The 23,304-nt window shown below is 43.3% G+C and overlaps 1 protein-coding gene across 2 annotated transcripts in view; it reads left to right on the top strand.

The window, feature by feature from the left end:
* Positions 1-969: 969 nt before the first annotated feature.
* The window catches only part of RGS14 (regulator of G protein signaling 14), a 372,155-nt gene continuing 349,820 nt past the window's right edge, over positions 970-23,304 (top strand). For both annotated transcript variants that reach the window (XM_086931804.1, XM_086931803.1), the window contains exon 1: positions 970-1,073. In XM_086931804.1, coding sequence (XP_086787930.1) covers positions 1,050-1,073 — 24 coding nt within the window. In that variant the 5' untranslated portion in view covers positions 970-1,049. The remainder of the gene's footprint in view (positions 1,074-23,304) is intronic.

Below are 23,304 nucleotides of genomic sequence, written 5' to 3'. Positions count from 1 at the left end.
TCTTACAAAACACAAAAAGATTAGACTACTCTTGGTTTCATCTTTATCTATGATAATACATTTGCCACTGATATGCAGCCAATAAATAGCCTAATCTATTTATTTACTAAAGAAAATCAATTGTATTACCCCCCATTTGACTCATGTTCTGAACTGTTACCTTCCTTTCCCTCAAATTGTAAAGCGCTCCGATATCCTTCTGGATCATATTCGCGCTATATAAAACTTTATAAATAAAAAATAAAAACTATATGAATGTCGTGCATGTTCCCCTTAATGTTTTACCTACAACCCAGATAACGACCCTCTGGCATGCAGGGTCAATAACTTTACTGTACGTCTTATACTGAGGAGGTGGCACAGTATTATTTGAATACTTTAACATTCACTTAGTATTGCGTACAGCTCTTTTTCAAGAAATCGTGTTCTTTCATTTACAATAATGAGTTACCTAATTAAACAATTGAATCCATGGATCTTGCTCTCCCACAATATCTTTCTTAAGTAAAATATTTCTGATCTCAAGTCGCACTGCGTCTTAGACAAATGGCAGTAACTGAGTAAATACTTAGTGGTTCCATTTTAGTAATTATAAACTATTAAGCACTTCAAAGTTCTTAAATACCCACATTTACATATAATCCAGTGTCTATGGGCTATTCTGGATATGGGTCCTTGGAAGCTTTTACTCCACAGAAACGGTTACCTAGTAACTGTACGCATGTGTGTTTACTGGTCCTCGTGCTCTCTGCCTCGCGCAGAGGCCTCCATGCTGGCCTCTCTCCCCAGCATCTCTTCAGCGCAGACCGGAAGTCCAAGGCTTGGTTTCCCTGCACACCTGTTTAATCACAGCTTGTTTACTCTGCTGGTGAGGCAGATGGTGCCCCCGTTGGACTTCCGAGCGTCGTGCATCAAGCAGTGCGCGCGCGGGCAGCCCGTGGAGGGTCAGTCAGCTCTCGAGACTCCGTGCTTCGTGAAGGTTCTGCTGTCCCCGCTGTGCGCACCTGCTGTAACTCTGCCCGCCTGGCTCCTCAGACTCTGTCGCTGGGATGTTTTCAGAACCGGAGCGGAAGGTAAGACGTTACCAGTAGAGAGCACTCGGTGGGCTGCGTGGGCGAACATTCTAGTTTCCAAGGTCTACCACTGAGTACCTCATCGAGCCCAGGCTTTTGCTGTGCATTCTGGAACTTTTAGTTCTACCAAATCACGTTTCAAAATCAGAATTACGAGTACCTGGAGTGCAAAGAAAAACCTGGATTGAAATGATTTACTCACTCATTGACACTGGAAAATTGAGAAAGTGGGTACTCGGCCAAACGCTCAAATAGTTCAAATGTAGATATATAGCCATTGTTCTTTGCTGCTGCAATTGTGGCCAGTGGCCCTCAAAAGCTGGAAGTGGTCCAGTGCTCTCCAGACATCTGAAAATAACTTTAACTGACAGTGACAGAGCCACATTAGGGCTCTTTGGCACGATATATTTTGTCCACCCCTTAAGATAGATTTAACAACTGACAGGGGCACGAAGTCTAAAGTGATACATAGCAATGGAAACACGATTCAGTGAGATGTATTTTGGCTAAGATGATAGGTGTATATTTTTTTTCTAAACTTTACTCCTAATAATGGTGTGGGCCCATTTGAATGATTCTACCTCAATTCAACAACCATCTTTTATATGTTTTCGCTGAGTGCTGACTACAATCCATGAAATGCATTGTGTGCAATAACTCCAACCTCCTAGTGGGCCCTCCCCTCCTGAGTGCTTTCTTCAGTAGGCTAGGGAGTTTGGCGGAAGCAAATGAGGCGGTTAGACAGGCATACCACGAGTGCAGTCTGTGGATAGGATTTTAAGTGGTGCTTAAAACGGTTCACTGATAAAACTGGTAGGGTCATGTACATCATCAACAGTTTGTGCACTGCACATCCACATACGTGTTTGTGTGTGTGTATATTTACTTATATATTCACTGAAAAAAACAAAAGGTTAAAGTAACATTAAAGTTAGAAAAATGTCAGTGACCACATTAATGTCTTGAAGTAAAAAAAAATCAACCAGAAGTTCACCACCAGATACATTCCAAAAGAAGCATGAACACCACCTTCAGTGCCATGCATATGGCCCCATCCAAAGTGCTCCAGTGAAAAGCTCTGTATTCAAAGGCAAAGTTCACAACATTGCGCATTTCGACTACCACGTGTCTTAATCATATTCAATATAAAAGGGCCGCCAAAGATCATAAATTAATAAAATATAAGGCATTGCAGGATTGGGACACTGGATGCCAGCAACAACAAAGCATTATGGTAGTTGTGGTAGTGATGATTGTGAGTAATGTGCAAAGTGGACTCAGTGCTTGAAAACTGGGAATGCGAAGTTGTGTATTTTCAGTGGAATGACCAGCGCATGAAATATTAAAGTGCACAGTGTGTTCATGTAGTATTTTAACAGAACTGTTTAACAACTGACCCACTGCCACTATAAATATCACTGTAGAAATACATTGGTCCTTCCTTACTGTGTGAAGCTACACTTGCATACGATCAAATGAGTGTCCCCCCTTTTCTATTGCATATGATTAAGATTTGAGGTAGTTGAAACGCGTTATGCAGTGAACTTTGCCTTTGAATAAATAACTTTTCACTGAAGCACTTTGGATGGGCCTGTACGCATGGTACTATAGGTGGTGTTTATGCTCGTTTTGATATATATCAAACTTGTGGTTACGTTCCTTTAACCATAAACAAGGTGCAGGCCAGGAGCATCGATTTATAAGTATTTAATGCCACAACGTTCAAAAAATGTACACCGAACAGAGGTGTTTTGGAGCTTCCGCCTTCCTCAATGTCATGAGGAAAATTCCTAGTGTACTTTTTAGGTCTCGCCTAGCGAACACAGCGCATGCGCTACTTTTTCGCCTTGGCAAGACTATTGTTGTTGGTTTGGTGCGCGAAGGGAGACAAACCATGTGCGCGCACGGACAGGAGATGTGTACGCGCATGGCATCTCCTTTGCCTCACACGCTCCCACCGTGCCCTCACACGCTCCTACCGCACACTTGTTTTTTCTTTTTTATTCAACTAGTCTTGTAACAGCGCCACCTACCTGCCGCATGTCATCCCACCGCCCAAAAGACAACAGCCTTGCCCACAATGCCCGACGCCTCCCCATTGGACCCCCACATTGCCCACCATATGCCTGCTCTAACAACACTGTGCCCTGACCCCCCCCGCATCCGCCAACTCCAAAGCATGGTCTAGCCGTCCAGAGTGTGCATGACTGTTTCCTCTCTGGTCAATGTCCAGGAGCACACGGCGCGCACTCTTGAAGGTACATAGAGCCGAACTGCTTCTTTCAGAGCCATCCCCGGGGAGCAGTCACCTCGCCCATTGTTTTGGCTTGGCTTGTGTATCAATGGCTGACAGTTTCCTCCTAACTGCTCGGTGGGGTGAATTTGAATGCAAGTCGATGGCCTATTTAGCATAATCTAAGACTCTGATTTAAACTACAAGGATCCGTCCTTCTCCTGAAGTTTGTAACTGAAAGACCTGTGCGTTTTTTCGGCATTTGAAGGGGCGGCCGCTTTGCATAGCCGTCCACTTTAAAACTAGTGCTTTGAGATGCAGGGAAGTTAAAAAGAATCGTAGTTAAGGAGAAGGGTGTATGCCTCTGGAGTTCAAGTTTGAATAAAACAACAAATGACTCGGGTTTGCAGGGTGGAAACCTGCTCCTGGGTCTGTATTTCAGGGATCTGACATGTAAAACACCCTGGTACGGTTTTTTAGTGTACTAGTACTGTGGAAGACACAAAAAAATAGAATACGCCACTTTAGAATGAACACATTTCAGGTCATTTTATACAGCATTTTAGACACAAACACTTCAATACTCAACAATAAGGTTTTAGGCAGTCCCCGCAGGGATTTAAGTTGGAGTCCATCGATTAAAAGGGCCCTTTCAGATGTTTCCTAATGCAATCGTGAGAGTTTAGTAATACTAAACTCCTGCATCTTGGAATGGAGTTGGCGAAGACCCGTGGTTGTGAGTAGGCCTAAATCAGGGTTTATTTGCACCTAAACGCTGTTTACGTGCTGTATGCTTGGGGCAAGACAGACGTCTGCAGTGTACTTCATACATGTAAATACATGGGTACATCTTAGTTTGCAATCGTTGCTTTTTTCTGCGCAGTGAAGCAATGAGGGTGTGTCTGTCTGAGGTAGTGAAAGGTGGCGGCTATCGGATGCGAATTACGGGTGTTTTTGACTGTGGCATACAAATAAGTGATAGAGTTAATTTGTAATGCAAACAATAAAGATCACAGGTTTAGTGTGTGTGTGGGGGGGGATTTATGCAGACAGGGTAGATGCTGGCCCCAGTATTATTTTCCGCTGACATCACATGCCCACGGCCCGACCTTTGCCACGACTCCAGGGCCCAATAGTAATGCCACCACGTTTGTTACATTTTTGGACATTAGACCATAAAGATGGAGGAAAGCTAGAGATATACCAATATGCTATCCTTATAGATCCCTGATTTAATATTCTGACATTTTGTTATGCTCCTAAAAGTGTGACATCATAAACAGAGTGGACATGGCGTTCTAGAGACCAGCCATCCATTCACATTTTGGAAATCTATAGGCTTCTTGCTTTACTTTCTCCCAAAATCAGCAGTATGGCCGGCTCTCTAGCATTGTATGATGTACTCTTTTATGCAACAGCCAATCATATGAACTCTTGTTAAGTTTTCTGTGTAGATTTGTAGCAAGTTCTTTTAGGTTACTTTAAACCAAATTTCAGATGGGGGGGGCACAGGAGTGGGCAAGGACTTCCGACTCGTTTACTCTCCCAAGCACGCCCACACGTCCCGGCCACTCGCTCCGCCCTCTCCTTCTCCTTTTTTTGCTTGCGCTTCTCACGCACTTCATGTTCTAAACATTAACCAGTTTTCCACCCTTGTTGGATATATTTTATTAACAAGGAATCCTTTAATACTTTTATGTCAAGCTCTCGACTATCTTTTTTGATGTCTCTTACTCAAAGCAACCGTTTCTCTGTTTAGCGCCTTTTTTTTTTTAAGCTTCCTCCGTGGGCGCTACTTTATTTGCTCAACCACATCAGCACCCTCTCAAGTATATCAGTCTTTCTCTATTTCCATTCTTGCTATGGGCCGAATATTTTATTATATATGTGCACTGCCTTACCAGTGTGCTTTGAGTACTTCTGAGCACTTTCTATTAGGACAAAAAGGAGAAGTCTTTCCAAATACAGCCTTTTTCCCTCCATTAGTGATCTCCGGGGACGTTCATCTGGCCAGGACTGAGAAATTCCCCAACTGAAGTCCCTTCTATGGACACACAGATGTCGCCTTTGACCCTGCCCTACAGCCAAACTCCCCAATGTCTTACCATTTCTACCCATGCTGGGCTCTCCTATTCACGTCCCAGGATGTGTACTTCATCAACCAAGCCTTCCTCCTCCAGGCCAAGGTAAATGCAGTTCCTCCCCTCTTTTCCTCATCAGGGATCGCACTCTTTAAAAAAAAAAAAAAAAAAAAAAAAGAACGTCAGCCCGTGAGCACTACAGTCAGTCTCTACTGTATAGAGTTTTGTCTCCTCCACCCCCCATTTCAAATCCCGTCACCCCTCCCTATTTACTACCCTGCAGAGAGACTTGACCTAGTCAATCAAGAGATCCCAGAGAGTGCATTAAGCGCCGAAGTGGACCTTGGAGCAGTAGTATTGTAAGGCTCTATGCACCACCATGAGGAACTGTGAAGGTAACGTCAACATGGTCGTCAGTCATACAGACTGATGGGGTCACGGATATCCACCGACCCCTATGCTATCTACTACGGAACCTCGTGGCTGATGAGGGGTTTCCCAAATAACCATCTTTTTGGCAGCTGCACAAGGTATTTTTACATGGCTTTTTCAGCATTTAAGGGAGGAATTGTGCAATGCCTTAGAATTGCCCGTGTTGGGGTACTGTGTGGAACAGCGACATCTGCCATACTATTGGCACCAGATAGACCAATCCGTTTCCTCCTTTCAGTGACTGCACCCAATGGGAATAGATCTACCAGTTCAAAAGTACCGACGTGAATGTGCTGTTGATTCTGTTTTAAGCGAGCAGAAGAAGGCAGAACGCTGAAACGTGTCCTCGCTAAATAAAGAACTGGTGCCCCACGAGTGCTGCATGTTTTCTTTTGAAGGCAGGAGCTTGTATATGTGTGTGTGTATGTGTGTGTATATATATATATATATATATATATATATATATATATATATATATATATATATATATATATTTTCACGCTCTTTGGGGAGTGTCCAACAAGTAAGAAGCACTCGAGCACCGCAACTGCTTTTCCCCAAAGCTTTATTCAGGTTCAAACACTAGCTTTAGCCAGTAGATGTGGGCTGTTTCATCCGGACGCGTTTCGGCATCTCCCTTCCTCGGCCGCATACAGTCCATGAAACACCATGTTGTTCCGCCTCCATTTAAGCCGATATCGCATGCCAGAGATTGGCTGATCAGCATGATCGTATGCGTTGCTTAATGGGAGGCGTAGTCCATGTGATTGTGGTGCTGAAATATTAATAATTAAAAGCTACAATGAGCCCCAGCGAAAGCGGCGTGTTAACATCCTTGTTGCAGTGCCCCACACTTGAAGCTCCTGTGTGCGGCTCCGTGGCCTCCTTCTCTTGAGTGGTGCCTCTCAGCGGCAGGACAGCCGCTAAATATTCACGCTCTTTGGGGAGTGTCGAACAAGTAAGAAGCACTCGAGCACCGCAACTGCTTTTCCCCAAAGCTTTATTCAGGTTCAAACACTCGCTTTAACCAGTAGATGTGGGCTGTTTCATCCGGACGCGTTTCGGGCATCTCCCTTCCTCAGCGGCATACAGTCCATGAAACACCACTCATGAGAAGGAGGCCACGGAGCCGCACACAGGAGCTTCAAGTGTGGGGCACTGCAACAAGGATGTTAACACGCCGCTTTCGCTGGGGCTCATTGTAGCTTTTAATTATTAATATATGAGCACCACAATCACATGGACTACGCCTCCCATAAAGCAACGCATACGATCATGCTGATCAGCCAATCCCTGGCATGCGATATCGGCTTAAATGGAGGCGGGACAACATGGTGTTTCATGGACTGTATGCCGCTGAGGAAGGGAGATGCCCGAAACGCGTCTGGATGAAACAGCCCACATCTACTGGCTAAAGCGAGTGTTTGAACCTGAATAAAGCTTTGGGGAAAAGCAGTTGCGGTGCTCGAGTGCTTCTTACTTGTTGGACACTCCCCAAAGAGCGTGAAAATATATATATATATATATATATATATATATATATATATAATCAATCTCAAACGCCCACTCAGTAAAGAATGAGCCCGACATGTGCTGACTTGCCAACAGGATTTATTCTAGCAAAAAATAGCAGAGTTCAGGAAACGCCAGGCAGACGCGTTTCTAGCGAAGGTGTGCGCTTTCATCAGTGCCGGTTCCCGTTTCCTTTTCAGAGCCTTGCACCTGGGGATACTTGAAGTGTCCTGAGCAGTCTCTGGCCACTCCTTCGTTGGTTCCTCCCCGCCTCTGCTCATAGCTATGCTGCCTCCTGTGCATGTGATGGGGCCAGAGGAATGCTGGTACAGCGAGTCCGACGTGTCAGCCCATGCAGTGAATGGCTGGCAAATGCACAGTGGCTTGTCTCGCTGCGTTGCACTCCTCCTCTTCTATCACACAAGGAGAAGGATTTGCAGTACCTGATGGGGCCCCTGTAGACACGCTGCAGCCTCCTTCCCCGAAGTGTAAGTCCCAGTCTAATAGCATGAGACCTCTCTGGGGGTGAGAGCGCTGTAGTTTCATACCGAGTCCAAAGTTTTGCTGACTTAGCGCCTCACACCAGATCAGGAGGGCATGTCGGTAAACCGGTGAAACAGCATACTGGCTATTAAAATGAACCAAACGCCCACTCAGTAAGGAATGAGCCCGACATGTGCTGACTTGCCAACAGGATTTATTCTTGCAAAAAAATAGCAGAGTTCAGGAAAAGCCAGGCAGACGCGTTTCTAGCGAAGGTGTGCGCTTTCATCAGTGCCGGTTCCCGTTTCCTTTTCAGAGCCTTGCACCTGGGGATACTTGAAGTGTCCTGAGCAGTCTTTGGCCACTCCTTCATTGGTTCCTCCCCGCCTCTGCTCATAGCTATGCTGCCTCCTGTGCATGTTATGGGGCCAGAGGAATATATATAGTTGCAAGTTGTGAGCAAGGCCACGTTGTTGGCCGAAACGCGTCATCTCGCCCGTCGTTTTTGCGCTGATGGAAGAAAAATACAAATGAATATTTGAGAACTATTTCTGCCTGCAGTGATTTGAATTTCAAGTGTCCGTTTCTCGTTCTATGGTGAGCCTATGCACCAGGAGTGGTAATTGGAGATATATATATTCGCTCCACAATTCTTCCCAATATTGAAGAAAACAGGACACCCAGGGCTTCTTGTTTGAAGAATTTATTTGGCAGATGAACAAATCTCCACAGACGCGTTTCGCCATTACGCTTGGTCACGCGAAACGCGTCGTGGAGATTTGTTCATCTGCCAAACAAATTCTTCAAACAAGAAGCCCTGGGTGTCCTGTTTTCTTCAATATTGGGAAGAATTGTGGATCGAATAAATAAGCCTGCTGGTGGCTACAACAGGACCGCCCGAGACAGCCTGACTCTTTTACCATCAACAGTGGAGAATATATATATATATATGTAAGTAGAGAGGAGCTCCTTATCAGGAAATCAGACAGGGAGCCTGATATCAGGCAAGACACATCTAAACCTGGTATGATAGAGCCTGAGTGTTTTAGATTAATAACAGGATTCACTAAGCAACATCACCAAATCAGAAAAATAGTGAATAAACATTGGCCCATTGTGCTTAAGGACAATGTGATAGGCAGTAGTCTACCAAAGTTATTATCTTTAACCTTTAGCAGGGCCCCCTCTTTGAGGGATCACATTGTTAAAACTAATCCTGATCCCTTTACTAGGACAGAGTGGTGGCACAGAAACAAAGGCTTTTATAACTGCAAGGTTTGTAAAGCATGCACTCATGGTGAAAATACCAAAACATTCAAGGATGGATTTACTGGAAAAGATCATATGATAACCCAAGTCTTAACATGTAAGACAGAATACGCCATTTATGTTTTACGCTGCCCATGTGGATTACAGTATGTGGGCAGCACTAGGAATGCTGTCCATAAACGCATTTTACAACATTTGCGAGCCATAACAAATGTGGACAGCACATACCCAGTGGCGCGCCATTTCAGAGACCATCATCAAAGTAATAATAATGGTCTCAGATATTGGGTTATCGATTCGGTCATCAATAACAGAAGGGGTGGAGATAGGGAGACCAGGCTCAGGAAACTGGAAACAAAGTACATTCTTCTGCTCAATACGAAGGTGCCTTATGGGCTCAATGTGACAGAGGACCTCCATACTTGCTTGCTCTGAATGAGAAAATATGTCAGGATAGTGCGCTCTCCCCCCCGTGAGTAATGTTCATGGCAGTCACCCGGCTGGGCGAAGGCTGGGACAGTTCTCGAGGGGGCTGCGAGCACACACCGACTATTATGAACCTATATGGAAATGATATGCTGCTTTGAGAATACTATATGTGTATGTTATTATTTTTCACTGTGCACTGTTTTAACCTGGTTAGGAATTAGTATGATGAAGTATACCACGAAGTTCCTTAACATGTTTTTTTTTTATTACTTTATTTTATTTGGGGCTTGGTTTTTGGGTCTGCTAGACCCGTGTTATTTTGACCTATTCCTTTGCACATAACACTTAGACACGGCAACTATGGCACCCATACTATTGTTAATGTTACAGATTCATGTGATTTGCTTGAACTTTGATGTGCTTTTGGAATCCGTTTTATCAATAAGAAAATGCAATGTATACGGTTGAATGTGAATAGAGTTAAGAACCCCTTTTTCCTCCTTCCTTAAACACATTAGGTTGGAAAATATTTTATTTATAAGTATTTCCAACATGGACCTAGGAATAGTAAAACATGCGTATTTGCACAAGTATTGCTAAATTTGCACATTTTATCAAAATGATGCACTTTAAAGCACGATTTTGCACTTTATAATGTTAGCACACAGCACTTTATATTGATCCATTTATCAATCTGAGGTCCAAAAATTCAAACTCGCCAATATTTTGAGTTAATAGGTAGGAGGATTATGTATTTGTAAATAAGGTTCCTCTTAGGCGGATTAATGTATTTTACAATGATTGTTAAAAGAACTACCCATACAATCTATGTTACAATGAACATTGATTCTGTACAACATATATGTCATATCAATTTTGAAAATGTATTTTACATCTATTCAGAAAATGGAATTGTCAATATAATTGGGTGCTTTGCCTAGTATGTCTTTTATGTCTACACGCAAGTTTGCACAGGTGATTTCAGTTAATCACGCACTAGCACTTTAAAAGGTGTACCTTACATTGCAATCTCTGTCATGTGATCAAGGCTCCGCCGAGCCGAAACGTCTGTGACTCTTTCTGCCTAATAAATCTGTGAAGTACCTCGAGGTCCGTGTCCGGTGTCTACTTGCTAGTTGTGCGAGCTGTGCGAGCTTGTGGGAAAACGGAGTTCAGGATAATAATATATATATATATATATATATATATATATATATATATATATATATAATTTCACTGAAAAAACCACAGGTTTCACACCAGTTATAGTTAGGAATTAGCATTTAAAAAACCTATAAAATTCACTGAAAAAACCATAGGTTTCACACCGGTTATAGTTAGCTGAAAATTTTACTGACATAAAGCCATTGAAATTCCCACGTTATAGTTAGTTGGACTCACTATAACTTGCGCGCCTGCAATGCACTGCTGATGACATCGCATATTACATCACTCATGACATGGTCAGTGACATCACTCATGACATCACTGATGACACCATCCAGTGAATGTGTGTCTTTCTGAAAAATAAATATGTTTTATTTATGTATATGTAAAAGCCAATGGAAGAATAAATGTTTAAATAAGTGTCTAAATGGATGTTTTTTTTTAAAAAAATTGATTGGTTAACTGGCTTATTAAGTGTATCTTAGTGAATACATATATTAGTGAGAAATGTTTAAATATTTAAATATATGTATTAGTGTTTCACTTTGTGTATAAGTGGCTGCATGGGTTTGCGAGTAGCTACATGTGTGTGTATATGGGTTATTAGATGTTGTTTTTAGTATCAGTATGAGTGTCTGTATGGTTTGGTGGGGGTATGACTTGGCACATAGATGCATCAATGACTGACTCTCTGTTTGTATGTGTTTTGAACACAACATATGTGCAGGACTGTATGGGTGGATGAGTGTGTATATGTGTGTATATGTGTGTGTTATTAAGTGAATGACTGTCTCACTAGTGTCTTTATCAGTAACTACATATGTTTTAATCTAGTATATGTGAATATTGATGTATATAAGTGAGTATATGTGAGAGTAAGAGATTGTAAGAGTTCCTGTTTAAGTAAGTATGTGTTTCTATAAGTGATTGTTTAAGAGAGTAAGTATGTGTAAGTTTCCTTAGAAGTAAGGTGGTAGTGTGTGTATAGCTGTATATGCAAATAAATGGATGTTCAAAAGTTTATTTGCATGTGTGAGTAACGTTTGGATGACTGTCGGTGTGTAACAGGATGTATAGGTGTTTCACTACATATGATGAGTGAATATATGTATGAGTGACTATATAGAACTGTTGGTGAATGAGTGGATGTGCATATAGATGGTGGTATTACTGAATTGGTTGTTGTAACTGGTATGGGTATCTCCATTTTTTTGAAAATGTTATTTTCTATTTTTGAATATGTGTTTCAAGGGTTACATTACACTGAAAGGAGGTCTGTCACTCTGTCACAAGGATGGTGTCATCAGTGATGTCATGAGTGATGTCACTGACCATGTCATGAGTGATGTAATATGTGACGTCATCAGCAGTGCATTGCAGGCGCGCAAGTTATAGTGAGTCCAACTAACTATAACGTGGGAACTTCAATGGTTTTATGTCAGTAAAATTTCCAGCTAACTATAACTGGTGTGAAACCTATGTTTTTTTTTAGTGAATTTTATAGGTTTTTTAAATGCTAATTCCTAACTATAACTGGTGTGAAACCTATGGCTTTTTCAGTGAAATTCATAGATTTTTTAAATGCTAATTCCGAACTATAACTGACGTGAAACCTGTGGTTTTTTCAGTGAATTTCATAGGTTTTTTTATAGCAAATTTCTATATCTATGAAATATAATGTTTTTTTAATGAATCCTATATTGTATATTTATGTAATACTATTTTTTATATGCATATTCTTCATTTTTTATTTTTTTTTGCCCTGGAGCGCTCCTGGTGAGCGCACCGGTAAGCGCAGTCTTGCGGTGCGCCCCAGGGCGCGTACCGGTGAGTGTCCCGTTAGCGCTATTGCCGCGAACGAAAACATCATCGTGACGTATCGCGTAGCCGCGTCCGTGTGATACGCACGGCGTAAGCGCACCGGAAGCATCCACGCGCATACGAACGCGATACGTAAGCGCCACCTGGCGCGCCCCCAGGCGCTCACCGGGGCGCGTAGCGTAAGCGCGTCGGGTCATGTGACCTGAAAATAACACTTTTCATTGGTTCAGAACAGTTTTGGTTTCCAAATGATGAAAGCCCCCACCTTTTTTCCTCATTCTCACTTTATTCCTTGAGTGAGGAAGAACTGCTTCTATTGATAGAGAAATGGCTACAGTAGCTACAGTAGCAGCAGCAGCTGGAGCATCTGCACCACCACCACCACCACCACCACAGGGACCACCACAACATCACATGGAGGAGTCCTGCATGAAGACAATCCCCCATATAAACCTAAGGAGCACTTTATATGGGAGATTTTTAAAATCCCAAGGGGTTTTAAAAAAGTTAATGCTGCAAAGGTGACCTGTCTCATATGTGGCGCTGAACTTTCCAGGGGAAACCCTGCAAAAAAATATTCATTTGGGAATCACACAATGCTACGCCACATGCAACGAAAGCACCCCAAAAACTATTCTGCAGCAGAGGTCAGACAATTGACCAAAAACCCTCCCCAATCTTCTCCGAGCACCTATAAACAACCCACTCCATCGGGTCCTGAAACTAGAGAGATGGTCCCATGCATGCAACGCCAGTTTGGAGAATACAAGATTACTTGTATATTTTGTGGGACTACCATTTCTTATGGGGAGCAGAGCATCAAACTTATAAACCGTGCTGGAGACAACCACCGGTGCCGAAAGAAGCATTAATTTTTTCCTGTTTTTTTTGCTCCAGTTGAGCTGTTTACAATTCCCTGTATTTTGTTTGTCCCCATAAAAAATACAAAAAATATATAAAACTGTTCATAAAAGCCCAAAAAAGTATAAAATGTTCCAAAAAACAAAAAAAATATAAAACAACAAAAAGAAGAAAAAAACAGTTCTTTTTACAACTACCTCCAATTTATAAAAAAAGGCTACATGTTTTTTTAAACTCTGTCATTCTTTTTTCCCCATGGTACGCTCCCCGGTGCGCTCCCCGGTGCGCGTACCAGGCGCTCCCCCCGCGCAAATCGAAAAAAAAAATTAAAAAAATGTTTTGCCCGCTGGGCTCTTTTATGGCCCCCACATCAAACCTAGGGGGTCAGGGGGGGGTCTATCCTGCCCCCTTTTGGTCATTTCCCTCTTTGTTTTTGCCACCTCTTGTGTCTTGATCCTACCGAGACACAAGATGGCGGCCGCTCCGGACTGTTTCGAATGTTTACAGACACCCGAGAGCTAATCCGCTTTCCGCGCGTGAACTCGCATAGCGCACTGGTTTGAGCCCCGGTGCGGGTACCGGGGCGCGCTTATAGATATATTTTTTTGAACCTAAAGTACTCAAAATCCACTGGCGCACATATCTTGAGACATAGCAAAGGTACATCGGGCTACCAGTCCCTACAATTTTGCCAAGTTTCGTGGAAATCCATTCAGCCGTTCGGCCTAAAAGTGAGGTCGACCGCCCTATGGAAATTAACATGGGGAAAACACGTTTTGGGACCCCCCTTTTTTCTCGGCCCCCGCTTGACGAATCCCCCCCAAACTTTCAGGCGAGGACCGGAGCGCCGCAAGGCAAATTTGAGGAAATTTTCAGGCAGATTCCTCATCCGGCGCCGAAGTTATTCCCAATAGAATGCTGTGATTTCCCTATTGAAAATAATCCTAACTATAACTACCTACTGGCGAACGCCAGTAGGTAATATATATATATATATATATATATATATATATATATATATACATACATACATATATATATATTTGAGGACTGGACTCTCGATGAGGAGTAAAATGGCACTAAGCTTATGAATGAACCATTACAGCATAGACATTATATCCAAACGACTTGGTAAATAATGCACTATGTGTCGGCATAACTATTACATTAGTTAGATGGAATTTTTCCATGTGTAAAAACCGACATTCATAATCTCCTTACAAGATTGCCCACTTTCCTTTTATACTTTTGATAAATAAGTCAAATGTGATGAATATAAAGTATAAGTGGCTTATAGGTTTAAATGTAATGTTCAAAACGTTTCTCATTTCCATATGTATTTGTTAAACTACATCTCCCAGGAGGCTTCATTATATGCTGATGGGTAGTAAATGTATAAATAATGAACATAGAAAAAAGACAAGTGGCAACACTGTGATCAAGACCTGCGGTGGAAACGCGTAGGTGAATGGGGCTCCTTGAGTCTCTTGAATAAAACCCAAACTAAAGCAAATGGACGAGTGCAGACATTATTTTCTATTTTGGTGAAAGATTATTTGTGGGGATACGTTCATCCCTGCTGTCTGGCACCGACTGAAACACGTGTGCACCTTCTATGGAACGAATTGGTGGATAATTACGAAAAGAAGAAGGCGGCACCCGACTACCCTCGGAGGTTCCCAGTTCCTAGCTCGATTATACGTGACTCACAACGTACAGCCTGGAAGGCTGCCGCGGAACGAATAGCTGTTTGGACCAAGGCAATCCCGACAAGCATTGAGGAACCGGGATACATTGTATCAGTTATTTCCCCGAGGGACCCGCAAGAGGCATTCCGCCACACGAGTGTGAAGATAAGAAAGGATTTCCATGACCCGGCGCCTCCCGAAGCAACACAAAGGTGAGAGCGCTTCGCGTCTATTTTTAAATATACGGAAATGCCCTGCGGAGTCGCGGTGAATGAACACAATTAAACTCGAGCGATTCAAGTAAACACGAAAATTATCGGCTTGAACGCGTTGTGTTTAAATTTACATTGTCCATTGCTCATGGGTCAAGAACAACTTTAAAAAGACATTCCCCCGCCACACAGTAAAGTTTTGCGGAATAAAAGAAACGTTTTGCATTTAACCCTGAAAAAATAGTCTACATAAAAAATGGAAGAAGGAGCTACCAAACGTGTACTGCGTGCACAAACAGTATTTCAAAAAGGAAAAAACCCAGAAAAAACCACGGAGAATACTAATAAAGAACCAGAGGAAACCGATCTCAGTTCCATGACACTGAAACAACTATTTGTGAAACTGGAAAGACTTTTAAAGAAAGAAATAACCAAGAGTTGGGAAATCTTAACATTGGAAAAGTACTTGGAATGTAAAATGATCCCAAGAGGTCGAGAATATATACTCTCCCTAATCACCCGGACACACGCCCAGAGATGCTCATTGATTGGGGCAATAACAATATGCAATGTTCTACCAACATGTTGAGAATAATAGTAAAATATGCAAAAATTGATGTAGATGAATTACATATAAAAATATCAGAACTGGAATCTCTAATTCTATCTCATGGCAAAGACGAAGAAACTACAAAATTAAGAAAAGACATGGAAACTATACTGGATAAACATGAGAGTGAAGTGGAAGAGCGAAAGGAACGCAAGTATAGAAGAGATGAACAAGACTACTCATGTGGTAGAATATTAACATTCGCAAAAAAATTACAAATGAAATCACAACCTCAAACTGAAACCCCCAATACCACTCTGAGCGAATCTGACACTGACTGGAGCGAAAACGAGGATCAGGAGACTACAGGAACAAGGACACCTTTTTTAGAAGAGGTGAAAATGGTCTACCTAGAGCAACAACAGACAAGGGGAAGAGGACGAGGGAGAGGAAGAGGAAGAGGCCAGAAACAACAAGGTACAAGGCCAAAAGGAAGGGGCCAACAAAGCCAGAAAAAAAACGAAGGAAAACCAGAAGAGGCTCCGGAAAAAACCAAGGGATACACCCTACGGAACAGAGTCACGAACAAATAATGGCTAATAAGGAACCAGATCCGTACTTGATAATAAATTTATCAAAACACGTATTAACGAGAGCTGAGGAAAATCTACTAAATAAAGGCCTAACATTCTGCCCGGAAAAGAATTTTGACCCGGTAGAAATAAAAATGTACTTTTAGAAGTATACACGAAAACTTAAACTGGCTAAATTCTTTAAAAAGAAGAACATACAAGCAAATAAGGAACCAATACTAAATGCCAATGTCGAAAATGAAACTGGTATCACAATAGCTGAAATCCCTGCCATGAGAACTGCATTTCAGTTAGCAAATGAAATGGATGACTTGACAATTACAGACAGCCAAATGTTATTTAACATCGGACAGCCACAAACCAACATCTGAAAACAACTTTCAAGAAACAAACGAGATTCTGCCCTATGTTACATCCAGGAAACAAAATTGATACCATCTTTGATCTAGTGAATGCTGAACTAGAAAAAATGCAAAAGATTAAACATAAAGGGAAAAAGGAAAATATGTCAATTTTGGAAAGAAAAGCACTGTGATCTTTAATGGAAAATGAACCACTTGAAATTAAACCAGCCGATAAGGGTGGAAATATAGTCCTTATGGATAAATCGGACTATATACAAGATATATACAAGAAGCTAAGCGTCAACTTAACGAAACTAAGAATTATGAAAAGCTAAGGAAAAATCTGATCAATGATTTGATCAGTGAATTAAACACCAAGCTGACAAAATGGGAAAATCAAGGACTACTGACTAATCAAGAAGTACAATTTCTGATGAATGAGGATCCTATCATGCCCACTATGTACTTTCTGCCGAAAGTGCATAAAACATTAAGGAAACCACCGGGCAGACCCATTATAGCAAGCTGTGGTTCACTATATGAAAATATTTCCATTTATGTGGATTCATTTCTGGCACCCATCGTCCCCACATTAACATCGTATCTTAAAGATACGGGAGACTTCTTGCGTAATCTGATGAACATTGCTTGGGTAGATGGATACAAACTGGCCACCATCGACGTAGTCTCCTTATATACGTCCATTACTCATGAAATGGGATTCACTGCCATGGATTTCTTCCTTAAACAGAAACCGCTGGAAGAATACCAGCATTGGCAAATGATTAAAGAAATGACGGAACTATGCCTCAACAACAATGTCTTTCTCTTCAACAAAACATACTATGCCCAAAGATGCGGAACTGCTATGGGCGTGGCTTTTTCACCGAGCTACGCCAATTTAGCAATGGGCTTCTGGGAAAGAACTATAGCCTGGGATGAAGAGAATGACCACCACACATCAAAAGTTGTAATCTGGCTCCGTTTTATCGACTATTTGTTCCTAATTTGGAACGGCACTGAACTTGAATTCTCTGAATATCTGAACATACTCCATAACAACGATCTGGGGCCGAGATTTACATCAGCCATCAGTGAAAAGGAGATTGTATTTTTAGATACAAAGGTATACATAAACAATGGACAATTGGAGACCACTGTTCATAGAAAGAATACTGCAACAAACAGTATTCTACATGGAGATAGTTTCCATCCTACAACTCTAAAAAAAGTATACCCTACGGTGAATTTATCCGTATGAAAAGAAACTGTTCAAATCCAGAGGAAATGAATCTGAAATACAAGGAGACAACTAAGAGATTCCTGAAACGAGGATATAACTATAAATATGTCAAAAAAGGAGAACTGAAAGCCAGAAAACTTACTAGAACACAAACTCTGATCGATAAAAAAACAAGCGGAATCAGCATCTAAACCTGAACCGATCAGAATGATCATGACCTACAGCAAGGAGAGTCAGAACGTAAGAAGGATCCTTAATAAATATTGGAACATCATTAAAAAAGATCCAGATATTGGTGACCAATTGAGTGAATATCCTCTTGTTACGTTCAGAAAACCTCCCTCATTGCAAGACAAACTTGTGAACAGTCACTTTAAAATGAATAAGAAAAAGGATTGGTTAACCTCCAGACAGAAAGGCTTTACCAAATGTTTTAACTGTAAAAGCTTGTACAGTAGGATTATCCTTGAAATCCTTAAAAGATCCACAAGGAAAGATCTTTAACATAGAGGGCACTATAACTTGTAAAACCACACATGTAGTTTACATCTTAACATGCGCATGTGGGAAGAACTATATTGGAATGACCACCTGTCCATTACACAAAAGAATTCTGGAGCACATCCGAGCAATTCAAAATGGGGATATGTCCTACGCCATTGCTAAGCATATGTCATTACACACTGGTAAAACTTGGAAGGACATACGCTATAGTGGTATAGCAACAATACTTCCCAATGAAAGAGGAGGCAACCGGAAATTACAATTGAGGAGATTAGAGTCACGTCTAATCATACGCTTTCAAACCAAGACGCCGAGAGGATTGAACATGGATGATGAGATGCATGTAAATCTCTAATGACTATTGGGGACTTCAACAGATATGAGATATCTTGACTTCATTTAATATGTAGACTATTATGAAGATCACTGTGGGCACTGAGCCCTTTATGATATGTATTTGAGGACTGGACTCTCGATGAGGAGTAAAATGGCACTAAGCTTATGAATGAACCATTACAGCATAGACATTATATCCAAACGACTTGGTAAATAATGCACTTTGTGTCGGCATAACTAATACATTAGTTAGATGGAATTTTTCCATGTGTAAAAACCGACATTCATAATCTCCTTACAAGATTGCCCACTTTCCTTTTATACTTTTGATAAATAAGTCAAATGTGATGAATATAAAGTATAAGTGGCTTATAGGTTTAAATGTAATGTTCAAAACTTTCTCATTTCCATATGTATTTGTTAAACTACATCTCCCAGGATGCTTCATTATATGCTGATGGGTAGTAAATGTATAAATAATGAACGTAGAAAAAAGACAAGTGGCAACACTGTGATCAAGACCTGCGGTCGAAACGCGTAGGTGAATGGGGCTCCTTAAGTCTCTTGAATAAAACCCAAACTAAAGCAAATGGACAAGTGCAGACATTATTTTCTATTTTGGTGAAAGATTATTTGTGGGGATACGTTCATCCCTGCTGTCAGGCACCGACCGAAACAAATTTGCACCTTCTATGGAACGAATTGGTGGATAATATATATATATATATATATATATATATATATATATATATATATATATATATATATATATATATATATATAATTTAGGTCCATGTTTCCATAGGAAAAACCTTTTTTTGACTTGTCTATATCTTTGGCGCAGTTTGACGAATCTTCATGAAATTTGTCAAAAAGTGCCACAGTGAATCTTGTGCATGGAAAGTTTCGTGGTGATCTGTCAAGTGGGGGCTAAGAAAATGGGGGGGGGTCAAAAAAGTGTGTTTCCCATGTTAATTCCCATAGAAGCTTTAGACCCGACTATATCCTGAACTGCTGGACGGAATTACACTGAATTCGGCAGAAAGGTAGATTTTGGTTCAGAGCTCGCTCTTTCAGTTATAGGGTGTAAATTTGTTCAGTAGTTGTTGAGAAATATAACAAAATCCAAATTTGAATATCTGAAATCATGGCTAATTCGTGAATAATAACAAGCTTGTGCAGAGTACTGCAGAGCTCCTTTTTGGCTGCCAACATTTCAACCAGGAAGTGCTGACAGCCATCTTGGGACTCTGCTTCAGTCGATTCCCCTCAAAAAAACGTGAAAAAAAGAAAAGGGGCAAAGTAGGAATACCCAGACCCCCCCCCCCCCCCCAAGCCTTGGTCTTGGGGTCCCAGTTGGAGCCCAGCAGGTCAAAAACACATTTAAAAAATAAACAAAAATTGAAGCCAATTCATGGAATTCACACATTAATGGCAAATATATATATTTTTTAAAACAAGTTTGTCTTGAAAAAAGCCCCTGGATGGGCCAGATCCTGAGAGAATTTTGTAAAAAGAACAAAAAGGATGAGGGTGCATGCCCCCCCCTCCTGAGATTCTTTAATCCCCGGAGACCACCACCTCTCTGGGGCTTTATTTTAATTAATTGAGGGGGCCTCGCGGACCCCGCTCCAGCAGCTCAAATGAGCCCTGGGGACCACCATCTCCTCGGGGCTACTTCAACACTTGCGAGGGCCACACGGACCCCTGTTCTCAACAACCACCACCACCCTGGAGCCGAAATAATATTTTAAAGTGGAAGGGGGGCTGTACGCCTCCCTTCCTTGGCCATATACTGCCCCATAGATCACGACCTCCCCAGGACTGGCTGGCGCCATGTATGGCCCTCTGGACTGCCACCCCCTGGGCCTGCTCCTACTATGTCCTGGGGTGCCCACCCTTGGAACATAGCTGCTTGCTTTTGCTTGGTGGGAGCTGACATCTCCTGCCAAGCAAAAGCAAACACTCCACTTCCCGCAAGCGGAAGCTGTCAAACAGTTCTTTCCTCCTGGAAGCTGAGGTTTCATCTCTTTACCTGCCCACAGACGTGGGCAAGGAAAGAGATGAGAAGATTGCTTTCTCATGCAGGGAGTTGCATTTCCAGCACCTCCCTTGATGCGAGAGCAATGCCGGCTCCTGCAGGAGGCGGGGAGCCAGCTGGGACCGCGGGTCTGTGGTGTCCCCGCAGTTCCGGGGGGGAAAGAGCAGCAAGAGGCAAAATAAAGGTGAGAAACCAGCAGAAAGAGGCAGAATAAAGCTAAGAAACAAGCAGAAAGAGGTAAAATTAAGGTCAGAAAGGAGCAGAAAGAGGCAGAATAAAGGTATGCAACAGGTAGGAAGAGGATAAATAGAGGTCAGCAACCAGCAGCAAGAGACAGAATAAAGGTCAGAAATTAGCAAAAGAGGCAAAATAATGGGCAGGTTGAGCAGAAAGAAGCAAAATAGAGGTGAGAAATGAGCAGCAAGAGGCAAAATGGAGGTCAGAAACTAGCAGAAAGAGGCTAAATAAAGGTCAAAATTGAGCAGAAAGAAGCAAAATAATGGTCAGAATGAGCAGAAAGAGGCAACATAGAGGACAGTAGCGAGCAGAGAAGAGGCAGAAAAACAAGCTTTCAACCAGCAGAGGAGGCTCAAAACCAAAGGCAGCAGAGGGCAGCGGACTGCAGGCAAGCTGGAGAGCGTCACAGGAGGAGCTGCTCTTGTGTGCCCTCTATATATTTTTACTGTGCACCCACTGACACACACTCATGCGCTCACTCACAGACCCACTCACGCACTGTTGGACTTGGCCCTTCTGGCAGGTTCACCCCTAAACTTTTAGCTTTTTATGGTGACCTAGTGGTAGTGATTTTTTTTTGCTTCTGCGCACTTTCACTGTGTCCCAGTGGAAAGTGCGTGCGCACTCTGAGTGCTTGTGGTGAGATTGGCCTGCCCTCCCATAGGAATGCATGGGGAATGTATGTGTCCCTGGTAGGTCCTGATGGGTGGGGAGGGCGAGTTTGAGCTTGGTATGTGCGGACTCGTGTGATTAAATGCTGCACAATGATGTATGCGGCATGATTGTGTCTAGTGTGGAAGTGCCACTTCTAGACATTGGTGTGCGTGTGCAGTAAGGGTGCTGGCGTGTGATTGGCTGGAGCTAGCTGGTGAGCCTGGCTCCAGGAGTCTGGATGGGTCTGCCCCGGTGGTGAGTGGAGAGATTAGCATGCTGATGTGAGGGAGGGGTGCACCTGGGACCTGAATAGGGCTGGGCTTTCCCCCACACAATGCTGGCTCCGCCCCCTGTGGTGCGACTAATGACCCTAGCCTCCCTAGTGAATAGGAAGGGTGACTGAGAACATCGAGTGCTCCAAAACCAGCTGCAACTTGTTTTTTCCCCCACCCTGCACCCTGAGACAAAGGATTTTCTAGTATAAGAAGGGGCTGTGTCCCCTTACAAAATGTTCTCTTCCTGGATCCTTTTGCTGAGGGGGGGCTGCTGCTGCTGGGCGCCAGGAGGACCGCCACTGGGGATTGCCTCCCTGCCTAGGAGGACCCTGTGAGCTGGCTCTGGGCCCAGCCTTGCCCCCCCCACATCCTGAAGGACTTTGGCTGGGACTCTGCCTCTGAAAAGTGCTTAGAAGCGCTATTTGCTGAGTGCTGGGAGCACTCCTAATTTTGTTTGCAGCCCAGAGCTGCTCCCGCCTCTCATGGGGATTCCCCGGCGTGGGGATCCTCCTTTCCTTGGTTGATGGCACAGTTGTCCACCCTGCATTTCACCAGCCTTTTGCGCTAAGGATCGGCGTGGGTGCCCACCCCGCTCATTGCTGTGATTTGGCCGTGTTTATAGGCCCCTGGCAGGTGCCCACCCCGCCAGGAACCTGGTGCTAAAGTACCGAGGGAGCCCACCCCTCAAAATTACCGCCGCTGGCCCGTGGATCCTCTGTGAGGCGCTGTCCCACTTCCCCACCCCAGGGCCGCGCTGTTATTGGCCGCACTCACGACCCCGGAAGCCAGGCAAACTGTGGCGTGACGTGGGCGGGCCGTAACAAACAGAAAGCGGACGGGAGCCCACCCAGCGCTCCTGAGCCACCAGCGAGAGGTCGGCGTCTTTTTCCGGGGCTCCCAGGAGCAAGGGAGTGCCCTGGACTGCCGTGGTGCCCCGAGTGATTGCAGAAGACACAGGCGGGAGCCTACCCCGCGCTGGGCCGGACCGAGGTAGGAAGCAGCCCCGGGAGAGAGCCTCGGGAGAGAGAGCTACCCCTACAGCCCCCGCCGAGACCGAGAATCGCAGCAGAGAAGCACCGGTGAGTGGGGCGGAATTGGGAGCGGTAGTCTGCGGTTCCCCCGGCACCGTGGAGGCAGATCCTGTGTCCCTCAGCAGCCCCGCAGGAGAGCAGGCTGCTGCACCCCCCCTCCCCCCCCCCCCAGTTGTGCTCACGTTGTTAAGGGGGCATTTGTTTGACCTTAGCCCACGAGGGCTGCGGGGGCATC

Source organism: Lissotriton vulgaris, chromosome 7 (genome assembly GCF_964263255.1).
Source record: "Lissotriton vulgaris chromosome 7, aLisVul1.2, whole genome shotgun sequence".
Taxonomy (NCBI): domain Eukaryota; kingdom Metazoa; phylum Chordata; class Amphibia; order Caudata; family Salamandridae; genus Lissotriton; species Lissotriton vulgaris.
The sequence above is the reverse complement of the archived record's forward strand: the minus strand, read 5'-3'. Positions and strand labels throughout refer to the sequence as shown.